At 40.9% G+C, this 21,237-nt stretch overlaps 2 protein-coding genes across 2 annotated transcripts; one reads left to right on the top strand and one right to left on the bottom strand.

Annotated features, from left to right (window-relative positions):
- Positions 1-3,409: 3,409 nt before the first annotated feature.
- Positions 3,410-10,848, bottom strand: LOC142660032 (olfactory receptor 8D1-like). Its single transcript, XM_075836683.1, has 2 exons — positions 10,258-10,848; positions 3,410-3,763 (listed from the first exon to the last, which is right to left on the bottom strand). The coding sequence occupies exons 1-2, from the start codon at positions 10,846-10,848 to the stop codon at positions 3,410-3,412; spliced, it is 945 nt and encodes a 314-aa protein (XP_075692798.1).
- A 4,081-nt stretch (positions 10,849-14,929) lies between these two features.
- On the top strand, positions 14,930-18,672 carry LOC142658864 (C->U-editing enzyme APOBEC-1-like). The gene is made up of 3 exons (XM_075834479.1): positions 14,930-14,988; positions 17,138-17,547; positions 18,499-18,672. The coding sequence occupies exons 2-3, from the start codon at positions 17,166-17,168 to the stop codon at positions 18,618-18,620; spliced, it is 504 nt and encodes a 167-aa protein (XP_075690594.1). The 5' UTR covers positions 14,930-14,988; positions 17,138-17,165; the 3' UTR covers positions 18,621-18,672.
- Positions 18,673-21,237: the final 2,565 nt, after the last annotated feature.

Genomic DNA, 21,237 nt, shown 5'->3' with positions numbered 1-21,237 from the left:
GTCATCATAGGGTCAAATCACCTAGAGGGACAAAAAAAATTGTAAAAAAAAACTGTTAAATAAAATGTTTACAGATTTTTCTTAAAAACAAAAACTTGTAGAAAAAACTTTTTAGCATTAAAAAATCTTTATTATGAAAATATTTAAAAAAATATATTAAAAAGTACACATAATTGGTATTGCTGCAACCATAACGACTCTAAAACAAATGCGTCGTTCAACCCACATGGTAAACGCTGTGAAAAAAAATGAAAATAATTGCTGTGTTTGTTCATCCCTCCTTCCATAAAATGAAATAAAAACTGATCAAAAAGTAATATATACCCTAAAATAGTACCAATAAAAACTACAGCTCATCCCGCAATAAAGAAGCACTCACACAGCTCAAAATAAAGTAGAACAAGGGGAGGAAACCTGCAGCTCACCAGCCCAACGCCTGACACTCCTGCTTCGCTCGGGTCTCCGCAACGGTCCACGGTAGATAATAGTAGAGTAGAGAAAGTTGATCCAGCGCTGGAGGAGTGTTTTAAAAAGGAACGTATTCCCAATTTTATTCGTATCAAGACATAAAAAAATTCGGTAACAGGCAGACTTGGTATCAAGGCAGCAATCGGTAGGTGTAGTGAGGATCAACTTTTTCTACTCTAGCTCAAAATAAACTTAGTATGTTATTTATATGCACGGTTACTGCTGTAAAAGCAAATCCCAGAAAAACAATGGCGGAATGTTTGTTCCACGCCCGCCCCAAAAAACTAAATAAACATACTATACTACCTTATATGTACGCCAAAATGTTGCCAGTAAAACATACTCATTCCAAAATAAACAAGCTATCATATGACTTCATACATGAAAAAATAAAAAGTTATGACTATTGGAATGCAAAAAAAATAACAATTCTGTGGCCTCAAACAGAATCTTTACAGAACAGCTGAGATCCTGTGACAAGTACAGCAGGTATGCACTTTCAGTTTACTTTCCTGAGTTTTATTCACAATATCTTGGGCATACAATACTTTACTTGTGCAACGTCATCAGGGAGTGATCAGCGTAAAAGAAAAATGAATCATAAGAGGACTTAGACACTCATATGAGGCACAGTGTCACTGACACTTATATGGGGCACTGTGGCTGGCACTCTTATAGGGCCACTGTGGCTTTAATTCATATACTCTAACCAGAGGCGTTGCTAGGTTTTCCTGCACACCGGGGGAAATATTCAGTTTGGTGACCCCCACTCCCGAACCTCTTTCCCGACATCTCCTTTTTAGTAGATGGTGACACACGCACGCGCGCACGCACGCACGCACGCACACACACACACACCCCTGTAGAAAGCGCTACAATACACCCCCTGTAGATTGTCCCCTCTAGAACTGAAATCCCCAGCTAGAGTGTTGCCGACACTCTGCCCGGGGATTCCTCTTCTGGAGGAGCCCTTGACTTCAATGTCCATAAATGGACATTGACGTCAGGGGCTCCTCCAGGAGTGGAATCCCTGGCCAGAGCATTGCCGACACTGGCCAGGGATTCCTCTCCTGGTGGAGCCCCTGACTTCACTGTCCATATGTGGACAGTGATATCAGGGGCTACCTCTATGAGAGGAATCCCTGGCCAGAGCGTCGGCAACGCTCTGGCTGGTTATTCCCCTCCTTGACTTCACTGTCCATATATGGATAGTGACTTCAGGGGCTACTTCAGGAGCAGTATACCTGGCCAGAGTGCCGACAATGCTCTGGCCGGGAATTCCGCTCAAGGAGAAGCCCCTGACATCATTGTCCATATATGGCACGGACGTCAGGGGCTCCCTCTTAGAGCACATACCCGGCCAGAGCATTGGCGCCCCTCCTACCTACCCTCTTAGTGCGCCCAGGGCACATTCCCCGCCTGCCCCACTAGCTACGCCCCTGCTCTAACCGTGGCTACCCCTCTTTGATGGCACAGTGGCCTGTAGCATCCAGTAGAGTGATCTTCACGGCATTCTTAACCTATTTTAGTTTATATTTCCTGGACCACAAATCAGTATTCCTTGAAGTAGTAAAAGATTATAAATAAATCTAAAACTGAATTTTATTTTTAATTATTATCAAATGCTTCAAGATCTGAGTATATCAATACGAAAACACAAAATAGTGTGAAGATACAGTATAATTACAATACAATGATGATACCACGGGACGGAAGGATGAGGAAACACACATCTCAGGGAATATTTACCAGCAGAACCTCAGTACAGTCAACCTTTCATCATATATGATCTCTTTGTCCAGCCAAAACTTAAGATCCAATCCGCTTGGGTTGTTACCTTGAAATACTTCTTGCATATGTGGTTTATATGGTTGAAGTCCTGGTATAATGGCGTACGTCAATACACAACTTAAATTGACAGTGGTCCAATATTATTTTTTTATTTTTAGGGTTGTCAGTGCTGTACACAGAAGAAAGAAAGGTTCCATAGCAAAGATCAAAATTTGCCCTTTTTAAGGCGCAGAGTTTGACATCCAGGACAGAAGGGCCTACAGTGTTTGAATACCCCTCCATATCTTTTACATGACCTTTAGGCCAATTCCTCACCCCCTTGTTTTCAAACAATTTACTTCCACTAGAGACGGGAGTCTTGGTTGCAAAGGTTGCATAAGTTCTTGCCACCCAGTAGCAAATGGGTTGAAACCAACCAGGGCCGGACCCCTACACCAGGGGCCCCATAGCAGCTGCATGGTCTGCCTCTATGGTATATACGTTAGGATGTCTTATTTTTTTTAAAGGATTTTTAATACATTTTTGCACAGTTTGTACATAATTTTAACATAGTTTTATAGTGTATATGCACTGCACAACATTTTATTATCTTTTCACTGTTGTTAAACTTTTTATCAATTACCGACAGAGGAACGGGAATGTACCACTCCCATTATGAACTGTCCCCTGCACCTTTGACCCAGAAGTGGTTCTTGGTCAAAGGGAATATTTAAGGAATGCATTTTCCCTAGTTTTTTTTATAAGCCTGATAAAGACCTTAGTCCTAGGTCGAAACGCGTAGCTTCCTGTACGATTATAGAGACATATGCTGTTCACTCACACATGTATTTTTTATGAAATAAATCTCTTTATATATTTGACCCATCGAGAGATTTTTCCATAACAGGGGATTCAGCTAAATTTTCAAAGCAAGTGCAGGAGCGCCTTCAACAAAGAGTGATAGTTTTTTCAGGTGTTTTGGAATCTATAGTATATACGTCTTTGGTTTGAGTTATTCTTTCAATGCAACTAGCAAAGTATGTGACTAATAATATATCTAAGACGAAGTCACAAAACTAATTTTAACAAACTTATCTCTAGTAATTACAGAAATTATATCACTATTGGCCTCTGATTATTATAATGTTGTAAAAAAATTAAAGTTTTGGATTCAAGTGATAAACGTACACAATTTGAGCCTCCGCATCATAGCTGATGTCATCTCTTTATTTTTTAAGCTGTAGATCAATGGATTTATTATTGGGATAAGGACAGTATTAAGCATAGAATACAATTTACTGGATTCTGTAGATCTTTTTGATTTTGGTGTGAAGTATTGAAAGGAGATAGTCAAATAGAGGAGGATGACGACTGTGAGGTGAGAAGAACATGTGTAGAAGGCTTTGCGTCTTCCAGCGCTAGTGCGGATCTTAATAATGGCAATGATGATAAAAATGTAAGGTGTGAAGGTCAGAAAAAAAGGAAACAAACCAAAAAGAAAAATTCCTGCTGTAAAAATGACTATCTGTGGGGGGGCGGAGCTTGCTGCGCTGAGCGATGGTAGTGTGATCCCGGAGCTCTACCTCACACTCGTCGAAACCAGCGGATAACACCGACAATTTGCCGTCAAATATGGGGAAAACAGGGAAGGACAAGACCAAGGACACTTTGGGGACCCCGAGACCTCCTAAATCACTACCGGAGATGGAGAAATTCTTTAAGAAAAGAGGGGCTTCTCCGGGGAGGAGATCCAAGATGGCGCCGGACAGACCACACGAGGATCAAGGAGCAGAGGACTCAGACAGCTCATATGCTCCGTCGGAGTGTGCAGGAGAAGCGGACGCCGATCCTATATCAAAGGCTTACCTGAGGGAGACCCTGATGCAGGCTCTCACACCAGTGGTGAGTGAACTGAGAGAAATAAAAACGGATCTGCAACACATAGGTCACAGGGTCCTGGCGCTGGAGGAGTCACAGGCTGCAGTTATGGAGCGACAGGATACCATGCATACGACCGCAAAAGAGCATACTAACCATCTGAATGCCTTATACTTACATATGGAGGACCAGGAAAATCGTAGTAGAAGGAAGAATATTAGGCTTCGGGGTCTTCCGGAATCTGTCGCTTTTGATTCCTTAGCAGGTACTGTGATGCAGATTTTCTCCTCCCTGATAGGGGCTGACCGGATGGCTTCGCTGGTGATAGAGAGAGTTCACAGGGCGCTGAGGCCTAAACCTACAGCTACTGAACCTCCTAGGGATGTAATTTGCGGTATTCTTAGTTATGTACATACGGCAGCCATTTTAAGGGCCGCGAGGGACAATCCGGAGATAAATTTTGAAGGAACTAAGCTTGCGGTGTATCAGGATCTGGCAGCTAGCACGCTGGCAAAACGTCGCATCTTGAGGCCTGTTACAGAAGCGCTGAGGGCCAATAAGCTACCAATTAGATGGCTTTTTCCTTTTGGCCTGGCGACAATGAGAGCGGGGAGACAGATAACTATCCGTACGCCGGAAGATTTGGAGCGAGCTTGGAAACCGCTGGATATGGATCCGATTGATGTCCCCTCTTGGATGCCAGTGGCAATGGATCTCTCGAGGCCCCGAATGAACCGCCCATGGCAAACGGTGGGGTATTCCAAGTCACCTCAAAAGAAGAACCGTCTGCCGGTTGTGGATAATCCATGAGGTTCGACGGACCTTTAAGATGGCGGATGATCAGAACGAATCTGGAGCGGTAGTCGGTAGATAGTAATATCTAGGAATATCTTTTGATTTGGACTGCTGTCACAAGAAGGACTATCTGCTGGATCAGAAGGTCGTGATAGTCTGTATGTGAGGATGCCACACGGCAAATGCCTATTTTCTTTTGTTGCTTTGCTCTTTTCATTTTCTTTAGCCCCTGTATTCCCCCTCCTGCTATTCCCCCCCCCCTCTCCCCCCCCCCCTCTCCCCCCCCCCTTTTTCCTTCCCCCCCTTTCCCTCCTTTCTTCCCCTCATTCCTCCTTTCACCCCCCCCCTCATTCCCTTGTTCCCCCATCTGTTTTCCCTCTCCTCTTTAACCTTCTTCTCTACTTCTTCCCCCTTCAGATATGATTTCTTACGCTACAGGAGTGGGTTGACCTCACTACACTAATACCTTGTACATTTTGCTTGATCTGATAGTTCTATATTCAAAGTGGTGTTTCATTGTAATAACCTTTATTAAGCACTTTAAGTTTCGATGAAGTGTTTACTGTCTCATGGTGGGCTTTGTTTATCCCCCCCCCCCGTGGACAGGGGTCAGTTGTGAGGCCTTTGTCTAAGGGCTTTGTTTCTCCTTATTTCGGGATAATAAGGAGGATCGTACGTAATTTCTTTTTGTTTTATGTGTTTTTGTATGTCTTTTTATTTTCTTGTTTTTGTTTTTGGGAATGTTCATGTTTGAAAGATATCTCCGTCTTCTGTATTGAACGGCTAGGGCTGGATGTCTCTTGGATGAAGCTCCATGGCTGGGGGTCTATTGAGCTAGTATCTGGTCAAAAATATAAATGGGTAGGTTGAAATTTTGCTCCTTTAATGTGAAGGGACTGGGATCCCCTCAGAAAAGATCTAGGGTTTTTGGCTCTTTACGTATACAGGCCCCTGAAATTTTATTCTTACAGGAGACGCACTTCCGACCGGCACATATTCCTACGCTACCGGTACATACATATTCACAGTGGTTTCATAGTACCTATTCCTCTAAGTCACGGGGAGTATCTATAGCTATTCATAAGAATGTCCCTTTTCAGGTGGAGACATCCAAAATGGACGAAGGAGGGAGATATCTTTTCTTAAAGGGCCAGATGTACGGAATTAAGTTTACGTTCGCTAATTTGTATGCTCCCAATGTTGGGCAATATAGATGGTTGCAATCTACTTTAATGTCCCTTAAGGCCTTTACAGAAGGTCAGCTTATTTTGGGTGGAGACTTCAACGTTTCCCTGGACTTGCCGATGGATTCCACCTCGTTAGTGCAGGCGGTGACACCTCTGATGCTCCGCAAACTTAAGGTGCTCATGTCTAGATTGGGCATGGTCGATGCTTGGCGGGTTGGGAATCCATCGGTTAAAGATTTTACATTCTATTCCGCTCCTCATGGTACATATCATAGAATAGACTATTTTTTCCTTCCCTTGTCTCTGTTAACGAGCCTGCAGCACGCCGAGATTGGAAGTCTCACAGTCTCAGATCATGCGCCAGTTAGTATTGTTTTGGAGTTGGGGTGTGTTCCTCAAAGGGAATGGCTCTGGAGACTCAACGACAAGATCATAGCTCAGGACGATAATAGTGCGTCTTTGGCCTCTAAATTGGAGGAATTTTTCAAATTCAATGATTCTCCACTGGTATCCAGACCCATTCTATGGGAAACACATAAAGCGTATATGAGGGGGGAGCTTATTGCACTAGCCTCTTATCTTAAGAAACAACGGTCTAAACGGATTCTTAGCCTAGTGTCACGGATATCTGAAACGGAGAGATTGCATAAACAGGGGGACCTCCTTGTAGACTATAAAGGGCTGTGTTCATTGCGGCAGGAACTTAGAGACCTACTAAATTACAATGCTGCTAAGGCGTATAGAATGGCTTGTGGTCAGACATACATGCATGGAGATAGGGGATCTAAGCTGATGACTAGGTTAATCAAACAAAGGCAAGCTAAAGTGTTTATAGAAGCTGTTAAAACTGAACGAGGGGACAGAGTAACCTCAACGCCACATATTGCTAAGGCCTTTCAGACATTCTATTCAAAATTATACAATTTATCCGCTTCTGTCGAGGGGGCCCTTAATCCTATCTTAGATAAACAGGAACGCATTAATGCTTTCTTGTCGGGCATAGTAGCTCCTCATCTCACTCAAACTCAGTGTGAGACGTTGTTGGCACCTGTCACGAAGGAGGAGGTAGAGAAGACCTTAGATTCTATCCCCTCGGGGAAGAGTCCGGGCCCGGATGGGTTGCCTATCTCTTTTTATAAAAAATTTAGAGATCAATTAGTACCAAAATTCACAGAAGTATGTAATTCCTTGTTGTGTGGATCCTCTCTCCCTGCGCAATCTTTAGAAGCCTTTGTTACTATTCTTCCCAAGGAGGGGAAGGATCCTGAGCAGTGCGGAAGCTATAGACCCATCTCGTTATTGAACTGTGACGTTAAGTGGTGGGCAAAAATTTTAGCGACACGCATGCAATCGCTCTTACCCTTAATTATAGGAGAAGAACAGGTGGGATTTGTGAAGGGGAGAGAGGGCAAACACAATGTGAGTAGAGTTTTGCATGCTATTATGCAGGTGCGTAAGTCCGGGGGTTCTATGGTTTTGTTGGGTACCGACGCCGAAAAGGCTTTTGACCGGGTCTGCTGGGAGTACATGAGGAAGGCGCTATTGAAGTTTAATTTCCCAATCACATTCATAGATGCTATATTCTCACTATATAAAGGGCCCTCTGCTAGAATTCAGGTGAATGGATCCCTATCAACCCCCTTTCCCATATCGAATGGAACTAGGCAGGGATGTCCCTTGTCTCCGTCCCTTTTTGTTATAATGATGGAGCCCCTGCTATTAAAATTTCGTCAAACTGAGGGAATCCAGGGTCTTAAGCTTGGGGGACGCATACATAAGACAGCGGCCTTTGCAGATGACCTGTTGCTCCTGGTTACGAACCCACTTACAGCACTCCCGCGGGTTCTAGATGTTTTTACTCAATTTGGGGATATATCTAATTTTAAAATCAACTATGGGAAATCTGAGGCCATGGGTATATCAATACCACATGACAAGTTAAAACACTTAAAATCTATCTCCTCGTTTAAATGGCAAGACTCGGCCATCCAATATTTGGGCGTTAAAATACCGGCGGATCCTAAACATATCTTCTCCATGAATTTTGCGCCTCTTGTCCCGAAAATCCAAAAATTTGTAAACAAAATCGACATTCCCTTCCTCTCTTGGATGGGAAGGAAAAATTTATTGGCCACCTATGTGCTCCCACAGATCCTGTACCCATTGCAGAATATTCCCATAGACCTTCCGGCTAGCTATTTTAATAGATTCAAGAGACTATTTACTAATTTTCTATGGAGAGGAAAGCGCCCCAGATTGGCTCATAGGTTACTTATCCTAAAAAAGAGACAGGGGGGATTATCAGTACCGGATATAGGGTTGTATTATACAGCGATCCAACTTCTCCGCTGGTCACAGCTAGCTAATGATTCTCTCAAACATGGATATCTGGATCTGGAAAGAAGGGTCCTCTCGGATGAGTACTTGCATTTACTCTGGATTAAGGCACCGTTACCCCCAAAAAATATTTTAGTCAGTGACATAACGAGAGGTATGCTCAAAGTTTGTCAAAGGTCTACAGTATTGAATATGGCTAAGGGGGACCTCTCTCCAATAGCTCCATTAGGGACTCTACCCTATTTTAAGGAAAAGGACACATCCTTAGGGGTGATACTAAGGCCTTTACTGGGTTCACTGCGGGTTAGGGAGGTCACTGCTAGGAGGGTAGTTCCGGATTTACAAGAGCTAATAGGTAAAGTAAGGGAAACTGGAGAGGCTACATGTGCTTCGCCCGCGACATTTCTTCATCAGAGGGGCTTTGAACTGGCGTGCTGCAGGTTCTTGACTGGAGCCCCTGCCCCATATCCGGATCCTACCTGGATGGAAAATTACACTCTCATGCCTCAGTCTCCGATCAGGGCTCTGTCAAAGATTTACACCAACCTTTTGTTAGACTTAGCCCCAACCAAACCCTGTTTCTTATTGGCGTGGGAGAAGGAGTTAGATATTATCCTTACACAAAGGGAAGTGTCCTATATTCTGACTAGATCCCATGGGTTCTCGTGCTGTGTGAGACATCAGGAGAATTCCTACAAATTACTGACCCGCTGGTATAGAACCCCTGCTTACTTATATCAGATTAGGCTTATTGCATCGGATGTATGCTGGAGATGTGGCATTTTTCCTGGGACCTTATCTCATATATGGTGGTTTTGCCCCAAAATTAAACCCTTCTGGGCTCAAGTAGAAAGAGCTATTAATGATATAGTGGGAGGCTCGGTGGAGTTGACGCCCACGCTGATACTTCTATGGCTTCCATCTGGAGACTTCACCCCTGTACGCAGAGACTTAGCTACTCTAATGATCTCAGCGGCTAAACTGCTGATACCGCAGAAATGGAGAAGTGAGAACCCACCATCGATAGATATGTGGTGGGCCAAAGTACATCAATTACACTCAATGGAAGAGTTGGTGGGCTGGCATTCTTTCTCTAGGGCTCTGTTTTTAAAGGTTTGGAAGCCATGGAGGGAATATCATAAGAAGGAAGGTACAGGAGGGTGAGGGGGATGGGTGGGATAAAGAGATAAAAAAGTAGTGGGTAAGTAATGAAGGAAGGGGAAAGGAAGATGCGGAGTAAACGTTCAATGAAGGTCAACATGTGAGGGGATTTGTGGTCTATTGTCCTCTTTAACTGGGGGAGGTGTAATGGATTGGTGTCAGACCCTGCAGGGGGTGCTAATTAGGAGAAGGGGACGTCCAGGAGACAGCCAGCCCTATGGATATAGGGATATGAAAGTATTAGCGAGCTCCGGTTCTTATAATATACGCAGAAGATCCAATATGCTGGAGATATGGATTGTTACCTTATGATGTGCAATTTTCTTTTCTTTTTGTTCTGAATGTAGTGTATTGTGATTTATTTTATTGTTAGTTATGGTATTGTATGTTATTTTCTTTTCTTTGTATGTATCTTGATAGGAATCCAAGAGGAAATGACTTTGTTGTGAAACACATCTTGAGGATCTAAAATATGTGGGAATTGCCTAATTGCCTATTTGCAATTTGGATTGCGAAAGTCATTGTTTCTATTGCACTGCCTTTTATTGTTAATTGTTAAATGTCAAATGTTAACTTCATATGCTGAGGTCATATGATGTATGTGTTTACTGCAAGTTGTTGTAAAATACAAAATAAAGAATTTATAAAAAAAAAAAATGACTATCTGTAAAATGGCAATGTCATCACAAGTAATTTCCATGATAGGGACGATGTCACAGAAAAAGTGGTTGATCTCATGAGACCTGTAACAAGAAAAGTCTAAAACCAAAATGATCGGTGGAAGGACTATAATGAAACCAGAAATCCAGGAGACTACAGCCAACCATACACAAACCTTCTGGGTCATGACTGCGTGATATAGTAACGGATTACAGATGGCTAGATATCGATCATAACTCATCACTGCTAGTATTGCAAATTCATCAAAAGTTAAAGCTGCAAAAAAATACATTTGTACCATACAAGTGAGGTAAGGAACCGTCTTATCTCCTAGTATGAAATTAGTTAGGATCTTGTGAAGTGATACGGTCGAACAAGACACATCCACCATGGACAAGTTGACCAGAAAGAAGTACATGGGAGTGTGGAGTTGACGGTCCAAACAGAAAAGTATGAGAATGGTCATGTTACCTCCAAGAATGATGACGTAAATAAGAAGAACCAGAAGGAATATGGGAAGCTGAAGTTCGGGAACACTTGAAATACCTCGAATAATGAAATAGGCTACCATGGTCTGATTTGGTGGATTCATGGTACGGGTTGAACTCTGCAAACAAAGATATAATTTATTACTACACTCAAAAACAAACATAGAAAGCTTCTTCAGGCCACAACACTGTCTTCTAGCTGCCATTAGATTAATGTTTTCTAAAAAAAAAAATACAAAAAATAATAAGCCATTTTTACATTATGTACTTCAGATACTATTAAGGCTATGTTCATACCTTTGTTGTGTCATTCTGTTGTTCTGCCTTGTTAGAGGAGCAGAACAAAGGAATAACTAAAACAGTGGTTCCGTTGCGCCACCTGTGACTTTAATGGGTTCTGTAGGGGTGTCTGTGGTTTTACCGGAGACAATGGAGCAGCATACTGGGCTATGAAATCTTGGCCGGATCTGCGACGGAGGCTCCTAACGGAACCTCCAACAGAGATGTGAATGAGGCCTTATTGAGGGTGTGATTGATGACGTCTATATATACAGACATATATTAATGTATTCTACGCAGCTTGCATGTGACCAACCGATCGAGTGTCTGATATAGATATACAATGTTCGTAATGTGTTTCTTGATACTTAGTTGAATTTATAGATATACAATTGGACAATAAAAAAAATTGGACACAGCTGTCTATTTTTGCAGATATCATAAGTTGAAGTACTCTGAGTATTAATCACACTTTAAGCGTCAAAGTGTGGCATTAATTAATCTTTTGCTCTATAATATATTAATTGTCGGAACATAGTTCATATTTCTGGATACATTCAGTGTCTCGCAAGCTACTATAACATTAACTATAAACATAAAGATTAATAACCAGTACACGGTGAGTCACTCACAAAGACCTACGAGCTGATGACATCATTGAACGTCATTGAGGTGTCCAAAATATTGGAAAATTATTAAGATATTTTTCTTCACTTGGACATTTACAATTCTAGACCATTATGAAATGTTATAGGTCAGTTTTGGTGGATCCATAGCAGAAGACCTTCCATTTCATCAGGGGATTCAAATTATTTTATTTCCTCAAAAGGGATTATATGTAGCCTTCTTATACTAATAATCTAAGCCTGGAAGCCAAGGGAAAATGAGTGCCTAACAAATTCCTACACAAATTGTCCAATTTATGTTTCCTCTACCAAGCCATATTGGGCAAGGGTCAGGCACCCCATAGGCAGAAAAGAGAGATAATCATCGAGATCTGTGTTTTCTACAAAATAATTCTTAATATCTATGGGCAGCATAAAGGTTTTTTTTTTAAGAAGGGTTCACACGAATGATCCGCTGCTTGGATCCTCAACGAGCCCGGCTACAAGTCCTCATTCCCTGCAGCGCCACCTCAGAGGAAATAAAGCATTACATGACCTCCCTTAGAAAATCAATGGGTCGTTCTTGTGCTGTTTGGACATCCTCCAGAACAAAGGAGGCTCGCTGTAGATTCTTTCTGATCTATAAGAAAGGGATTCGTTTAGATAATGTTGGCTTCTTACCTGATCTGATAGCCAATGCTCAAAATATGATAATCTTCTAGACCTTCTGCAGATATTAAGCTTCAACTCCTATAAATCCTTTCCCTCTTCGGACAAAATGTAAGAAAACATGGCAGCCGGAGATTTTATAGTCTTCCGACTGGTAAGGGTACAAGATCAGCGTCACTGGATTGTCAATGTTAATTGATCTCCTGGGTGCAAATAACTTTGTGAACCTTTAATTGGTGATTAACACAAGTATGTGATCACAGTTACACAATGTAGAAAATGAATGTAATTAGACTGTGCTGCACAAGACAAATTGAATTGTTAACAGACAAACATACACACAAACACACACACACACACACACACACACACTAATTTGGTCTATGTTAATTTAAGGCCCTGATTTGAGATTATTAAAGAGTGGGAATAATTTTCCAACCTGTTTTTTTTTCATGTTTAAATAAACAAATATGTGTCTCCATGGTTACAGACTACAAACAAATATTCAGTAGTCTGATCGTGCAGTCATGTGTTACTGTATCCACTTTGCCCACTTTACTTGCTAACCTGCAGACAGTAGAAGTAACGGGCAGATGGAAGACAGGCCTGTGTAGCTCTGTGAATGCAGCTCTGAAGTATAATAAGGCTGGAACTCAAAATCAGTATAAGACAAGTAATTTAGATTTATTCTACATATAGTTTTTTCTTAATTAAAGGGGTTGTCCAATTAGGAAAACCTTTCCATATGCTTTATTAGAGTATATGGATGTCATAGAAGTGGGTCCCTTATGTGGGGATATTTTCGACCTGAGAAGGAGCTGTCCAGATTGACAACCCTTTTTATCAAATACATTTTTTTTTTGTTTAATTAAAAGTTATACAATTTTTACAATATACTTTCTGTATCAATTCCTCACAGTTCTCAAAATCTCTGCTTGCAGATCTGATAACTGGACTGTAACTGTATTTCTGCGCCTGTGTAATCATCACATGAACAGGACAGATTTTATTCCTCTAAAAGTCAATAATAAAGGTTCCTATTTAATGGCAGCAAGCAGAGATCTTGAAACCCATGAGAAACTATATATAGAAAGTATAGTGGAAAATGTAATTTCCTGAACAACCTACATTTTTTGTACATTAATAACAATGTAGCAGGAAATTTCTGTTACTACAAATCCGTAATATTTTATCAAGAATTTTACCAAACTCAAATATTTGATAGTCTATTAACCCCTTGTCGCCAACTGCCGTACATTTATGGCTCTGCTGCGAAGTGGTTAAGGCCAAGTGCCGTAAATGTATTGTGCTTGGATAGTGCGGGCACAGAAGCTGTAGGCTGACACTGTGCTGCAACGGCCGGGATCGGAGATAACTCAGAGCCTTCAATTTAACCCCTCAGATGCTGTGGTCAATAGTGATAGATAGATAGATAGATAGATAGGATAGAGATATGAGATAGATAGATAGATAGATAGAAGGGGCTCCCTCTGTTATGCCATTGATGCAATGACGGGGTGTGGATGGGTTTCAGAGGTAGACGAAAGCCTAATGAAGGCCTCCAAGTCTGCCATCTTGGCACTCCTATTGGCCTAATAGGATGCCTGTCAGTGTTAATAATTCACTGCAATACGGATGTATTGAAGTGTATTATATTAGCGATCAAGTCATTGCAGGGTCAAGTTTCCTAGTGGACCAAAAATTTTTTGAAAATGATTACCGATATTTTTTTTAAAAACCCGAAAAAAACTTTTTATCATTAAAAAAGCTTTATTATAAAAAAATAAACAATTTAAAAGTACATATAATTGGTATTTCCGCAACCATAATGACCCATGCTAAAAATGATTGCATTGTTTAACCCACACGGTAAACGCTGTAAAATATTTTTAAAAATGAATGTTGCTGTTTTTTGTTCATCCCGACCTCCATCAAATAAAAAGTGTTCAAAAAGTCCTACGTACCCCAAAATGGTACCAATAAAAACTGCAGCTCATCCCGCAATAAATCTGCACTCACACAGCTCCATTAATGAAAACACAAAAATGTTATGATCCTCAGATTATGGAGACACAAAATTAAAATATTTTTTTAAAGTGTTTTTTTTGGTACAAAAGTAATAGAACATTTTAAAGAAACTATAGAAATTTGGTATCGCCGTAACTCTATCAACCCATAAAATAAAGTTAGCCTGTTATTTATACTGCATGGGGACTGCTGTAAAAGAAAATCCCTGAAAATAATGGCGGAATGTTTTTGTTCCATCCCCCCCCTAAAAAAATACCTTGCAGGTCCGCCAACATGGTGGCAGTAAAAAATACTAAAAAAAAAAAACAAGCCATCATATGACTACATTGATTAAAAAATGTATGACTCTCGGAATGCAAAAAAAAAATAAAAAAATTCTGTGGCCTCAAAGGGTTAAAAAACAGAATTTTTACAGATCAGCTTAGATCCTGTGACAAGTACAGCGGGTATGCACTTTCAGTTTCCTTTCCTGAGTTTTATTCACAATATCTTGGGCATACAATACTTTACTTGTGCAACGTCATCAGGGAGTGATCAGCGTAAAAGATAAATGAACCAACCAGAATATATTTAGCATCATTACTAGATAATCCAGTTTACAACTATAAAAGCTTGGGTACAAGTTGCCACAATAGAAGAGCTCCGGTTGGTACAACACTACAGGTCAGTACATGTCTCCTGTCAGCACGTAGATACGTCTAATCTAACAGTCGTTCTGCCTATAGAAAAACCATATACTTTCTAGAATTTCTATAGATGCCATAATGTCACAGAAGAAAAACAAAACTGTAGGTCCTTTATGACAGCTTGTAGATATGTCTAATCTTTTATTCTTTCTGCCTATATGAAAGCAATATATTTATAATAACAGAGTAGTAACAGAGTTAGGGCTTATTCACCCGAACGTGGTAAATGTCCGTGTGATGGCCGTAAAACAACGGCCGTCACACGGACGCATGTATTTCAATGGGGCTGTTCACACAGCCGTTGTTTTAACGGGCCGTGTAAAGGGTCTGTTGAAAAATAGAACATGTCCTATTTTCTTCAATTTTCACGGATCCCTCGATAGACTCAAATCTACTGGGATCCGTGAAAATGGGTCCCGCACTGGTGAAATTCGGATGTGGAAAACGGACGTTTTTCACGTCCGAGTTTCCCCACGTTCATGTGAATAAGCCCTAAACGTAGTAACAGGGTAGTATCATAGTTTGTAAGGCTGAAAAAAAGACATCTCCATCCAATTCAGCCGATTATTCTACAATGTTGATCTAAAGGAAGACAAAAAACCTCATGAGGCAAAAGCCAATTTTTCTTACCTTAGGGAAAAAAATTCCTTCCCGACTCTAAATACTGCAATCAGAATAAATTCCTAGATAAACAACCCATCTCCAGAAATCTAGTGCTTATAACGTATAATATTATTATAACGTGAAATTATACTTTGTAAAATTTCTTTAGATACCATAATGTCACGAAAGAAAAAAAACCACTATTTAAAATTCAAGTTTCATCCATGATTGTTAAAAGAAACGTAATCACTTGTATTATCTTTATGAGTGGTCTCCAACCAGTGGTCTCCCGATGGGTCGGCATGACAGCCTGGAGACTAAAGTATGCCCCCAGGTCTGCCATATACGTATTTTGTAAGCAATCAAACAATCGCATAGTTAAGTCCCCTAGTGGGACAAAAAAATAAATATTCAGAAGTATAAAAGAATTTCAAAGAAAAAAAAACTGCGGGATAGTGTTTTTTTTGTTTTTCTCCCCTCCCAAAACAAAAGAATAATAGTAAATCAATAAGTCCTATGTACCCCAAAATGGTACCAATGTAAATATAACTTGGACCGAAAAAAAGTCCCCATGAAGCTCTGTCGACAGTAAAAAAAATAAAAAATGATGGCTCTCAGGATGGAAGGACACAAAAACAAATTATTTATTTTTTATATTTGTTTTTATTGTGCAAAAGTAGTAAAACATGAAAAAAACAAAACTATATAAGGCTTCGTTCACATCTGTGTTGGGACTCCGTTCATGGGATCCGTCTGACCTTTCCGTCAGGGGAACCCATGAACGGAATCCAAACTGAGACAAACGGATGGTGACGGATCCGGTGCAAAATGGTTCCCGTTTGTCACCGTTGTGTAAGGGTTCCGTCATTGTGACGGAATGAATAGCGCAGTCGACTATGATATTGATTCTGTTAAAACGACGGAACCCTTAATCAAGGGTGACAAATGGAAACCAATGGCACCGGATCCGTCACCATTGAAATCAATGACAATGCGAACGGAAACCTATGGTTTTCGTTTGTTTCAGTTTGGATTCCGTTTTTCCCGATGGAAAGGTCCAACAAAACCCGTGAACGGAGCCCCGACGCAGATGTGAACGAAGCCAAAATAGCGAAGATTTTATTTAGACACACAGTTTGTCCGACCTCATGACCAAATTTTTAAACACAACAGGTCAATCGTGATTTTTACGATTATCTTCGGTCAGTATAGACCTAAGCGGGAATTCACAGCTTTCAGAAATCCATGTGCTTGGTGCCAAAGAAGTCCTGTTCAGATGAACATATCTGATTTTCAGCCACAGAAATTTCTGCAACAAATCTGCGGAGTATGAATAGACTAATACTTCTCACAGCTGACATTTTGCTACCATAAGTATTTATCCTGTATGTGTATTTAGCCTTCGGCTGTCACTATGTATGAATGCTTTGAGCACCAGATTTGTTCTACTTTCGCTGATACAGGATCTCTGTTGTTTTTTAAAAAATTTCCTATTTTTATATGTTTTTTAAATTCTTTTTTAGGTCTGTTAATTCTGCGCTTTCCACCATCATGATTCTGATGCCTCCTGCTATGTTTCGCTCTCACTACGGACCATATACAGATCCCCCTGCAACTCATCTAATTTATGAGGTGTATGATGGGAGCACACGTATTGATTCAGGTCACCATACCAACACTGGTGAGGCCCACGCTGAGGAAGTGTTTCTTGGTGAACGATTCAGAGATGCTTGGAAACAATGCACTATTGTGTGGTACATCTCTTGGAGTCCTTGCGATCATTGCCTTCAGATTTTGCTGAACGCGTTCCTTCCAAATAACCCTCAAGTCACGTTGTACATCATATTTGCCAAGGTCTACAAGTTCACTGAAAAGACTAGGGTCCGAGAGCTGAATAGAAAAGGAGTGAAAATACGATCAATGTGCCTCACAGGTAATGTATCTCTGGTCTATTGTGCTTTATTAAAAAAAAATAAAAAAAATTGTAGTAATACCGTTTAAAAAGACAATTTAATTCTTCGAAGAAAAGTGTCAAGATGCATCTCAGTGTCTTCTGTTTCGAAGGGATGCCAAAACTCATTGTGTTGACGTATGACAGGTCCCAAGAGCTTGACAGACCCCATTGACTTACAATTGGGTCCATTGGGGCTCCATTGTAGTGTCGGTCATTTCAAATGTGGCGGACCTGCCAATGGAGCATCCGAATATTTTGGCTTACACACTGCGACTGAAAACGGTCTAGTTTTAATAGAATGCTGTATTTTCTTTCAGGCCGCAGTCAGACAACCGTAATGAAGACACATTTTAGAGTCCGCATTGGGGCTGCAAGACCGAGGTCCCCATGGTTCAAGTAGCCTAAAATTAGATGATCATAGGGTTCTGTTGTGATCTAAACTCGGTTCCAATGTCTTGCATCTTTCATACGGACCTTAAAATGTAGCTGCATTACGGACATCTGGATGCAGCTTAAAATATCTTATACCTGTCCTCAGGTTAGTTCTGTCATTTTTACCAATGATTAAAAAGCAAAAGCTACGACCGTTGAATGGCAATGTGGTAGAAACAAAACCTCAGAACCGTGGGAGACTTTCTTACACTATTTGCACATGTCAAGTAGCCTCAAAGACTTGGGTTACAACCTTGTCTGCTGGAAGGGGAATGGGTGATGCGATGGTCTATGCCTCCATAGTGTCTAGTTTATGTTACTCTTGGGGTACTAGTCTTAAGAACCCTGCTAAATCAGCAGATCCACAGTGCATGTCATTGGATTTCAAGCGCAGGGCCTAAAGATTAGGAAAAGTACTTAGATAAGATTAAAACAACAATAAAACAGTACAAAAAAAATTCCTCTTTATGCCATAACAATTATTTATTTTTTTTATAGATTTTCGTTGGTGCTGGAATCATTTTGTTGAAACTACAGAAGCATTCACACCATGGCCAAATCTGTACAGAGATTATTACAAGGCTTTTAAATGGATACAGGACGCTTTATATTCGGATTAGTACATTAGGATCATTGTATTTATATTTGTATTATATTTTTTACTTCAACATTCCTTTCTTATTCTTTCTGCAACATTTTACAATCACTTATCAGTGTAGTTGCTATAGAGTCGTTATTCTGATAAATATATTAATATTATAGTATTTATTATATTTTAGAAACAAGAACATACATGCAGTGGAAGGAAGCCATGTGGCTGCTATGGGGCCATTGGAGAAAGGGGGGCTTTACTTGGTTGGTCCCATCCCCTACTGGGTGTCTATCTATGCAGGACTCCACTCTACATTTTTAGCAAACCAGGGAAAATTGGCCCAAGGGTCTTGACTACTGTAACTCACTACTAATCGGTCTTCCCCTCACTAAACTCTCCCCCTCTCCAATCTATCCTGAATGCAGCAGCCAGGCTCATCTTTCTGACCAACCGCTACACCAATGCCTCTACCCTGTGCCAGTCACTGCACTACTACACAAATGCCACTACCCTGTGCCAGTCACTGCACTGGACCACCACACCGACGCCTCTACCCGGTACCAATCACTACAGTGGTTGGCCATTCCCTTCAGAATTAAATTCAAACTTATTAGGGTATGTTCACACAGCCTATTTTCGGATGTTTTTTGGGCCGTAAACGCCCGAAAAATCGAAAGCAGAGGGGCCATTTTTTACGCGGCCATTTTGAAAAATGGCAGTGAAAAAGAAGTGCAGGTCACTTCTTGGGACGTTTTTGGAGCCGTTTTTCTTTGACTCTATAGAAAATAGCTCCAAAAACGGCCGTGAAAAACCCTGCGAAAATCGCGAGTGGCTTAAAAAAGCTCTGTATTTTCAGACGTTTTTTGAGTTTGTGTGAACATACCCTTACTCTCACACACAAAGCTCTCCACAGAGCTGCACCTCCTTACATCTCCTCCCTCGTCTCGGTCTACCACCCTACTCTACGTTCTGCCAACGACCTTAGATTAACATCCTCCATAAACCGAACTTCCAACTCCCGTCATGACTTTTCTTGTGCTGCACCAGTCCTCTGGAATGAGTTACCCCAGAGAATCAGATTAATTCCCAACATACACCGTTTTAAACCTGCCCTGAAAACCTATTTTTAGACAGGCCTATAACATTCCCTAATTGGACCCCTTTTCTTTGCCCCCTATTACATTAGTCTTCAGAACCCAACCCCTCATTCACCAGTATCCCCCACACTCCTTGCACTTCATGTCTGTCAGACACAGATACTGGCCGGTGGCCGGCTCATGCAGCTTTATATTACTACCCCATGTGTATAAAAGATGGCCGGACCATTGTACCAAACAAGCACTCTTTACATTTCGTGTCTCCCTTATTTCCTCATAGATTGTAAGCTCTTGCGAGAGGGTCCTCACTCTTGTTTGAATTGTATATTAGTTTTGTCAATATGTAACGTCTGATATTGTCTGAACCCTTTAAATTGTAAAGTGTGCGGAATATTTTGGTTGGTGCTATATAAATAAAGATTATTATTATTATGTAAAGGGTTTGGGTGAAGAAACAAACTGCTTTTCTACCCTGAATGGTAAAGTCTGGCAGTATATTGGAGGGCCCTTTTTGACCTTTCCTCTGGGGCCTCCTCTTCTAGTGTAGTATGATTCGTTTTGCTCTCAGCGACCAGTGCGGTCTCCCAGCCTGTAGGAGTTATACAATGCATCCATTTTGATGTTAGGAAGCGGCCGATTCCTACAAACTGAATAATATTAAAAAGGTGAAAAAAATTAATCAATAGTCAAATAAATAGACACCGCCTGCTGAAAACGAATTCCACCAATCATTGTCGTAGCACTAGCCCTGAATCAATTACCATAAATAGGACATGTAACGCATCAAATTTAATTGCAGACGGTGATAAATACAATTACTCTCCTGTTTGTGTAACTTCCATAGAAGTGAATGGAAATTCGGAGCACATGTACGGCCAACTCTACATTTATTCTCCGACTGGATGCGGGACCCCCGTTCAGACATTTATGGCATATCCTGTGAATATTAAGTAGAAACCACGGCTCTCAGACAAAAAAGTGCTCAGGTAGGATTCCACTCTGGGCTTCACTAAATATCCTGTGAATATGCCATGAATGTCTGAGTTGGGAATACCCCTTTAATATTAGCCAGTTTAGATAAATGAAGTTGTATGTCAAATAAAATACCACAACCATTTATGACGGATTTCCCAAAATCTTGATGCTCCTGTGGTGATCCAGTGGGGTCTATTACTACAGAGCATTAGAATTGATAGATATATAGCAATGCCACTTTCCACAACCCCCTGCAGATAAAAAGGAAGAATGAGCACCAGTCCTCAAAATTAAACAGCTTTTATGAAAAACATAAAATAAAATAAGACAAAAACACATTACATGTAGGGCTCTGTTCACATCAGCCACGTTAGAGCTGTGCTATGAGCCAATCAGATGTACCCAACTTCTGCCCTTTCTCCCCTCTCACAGCATGCAGTCTCAGATACACAAAGTGAGAGATACTGCAGCTGCATCTCCCTCCTCCCCTCTATTATTTATTTATTATTCTAAACGGAAATTTTGGGGACTAAAGTTTCTGAACATTTACAGCGAGACAGCACTAAATGTATA

The sequence above is a fragment of the Rhinoderma darwinii genome, chromosome 8 (genome assembly GCF_050947455.1).
Source record: "Rhinoderma darwinii isolate aRhiDar2 chromosome 8, aRhiDar2.hap1, whole genome shotgun sequence".
In the NCBI taxonomy this organism is placed as follows: Eukaryota; Metazoa; Chordata; class Amphibia; order Anura; family Rhinodermatidae; genus Rhinoderma; species Rhinoderma darwinii.
Note: the sequence above shows the minus strand (reverse complement) of the source record. Positions and strands in the feature narration are given on the sequence as shown.

Excerpts from the sequence above, each read along its gene's own strand:
- LOC142660032 (XM_075836683.1), bottom strand. The coding sequence starts at position 10,848 with ATGAATCCACCAAATCAGACCATGGTAGCCTATTTCATTATTCGAGGT. Across the intron at positions 3,764-10,257 it reads ACATTGCCATTTTACAGATA|ATAGTCATTTTTACAGCAGG; the intron begins GTCATTTTTTTT and ends GCCCCCCCACAG.
- LOC142658864 (XM_075834479.1), top strand. The coding sequence starts at position 17,166 with ATGATTCTGATGCCTCCTGCTATGTTTCGCTCTCACTACGGACCATAT. Across the intron at positions 17,548-18,498 it reads ACGATCAATGTGCCTCACAG|ATTTTCGTTGGTGCTGGAAT; the intron begins GTAATGTATCTC and ends TTTTTTTTATAG.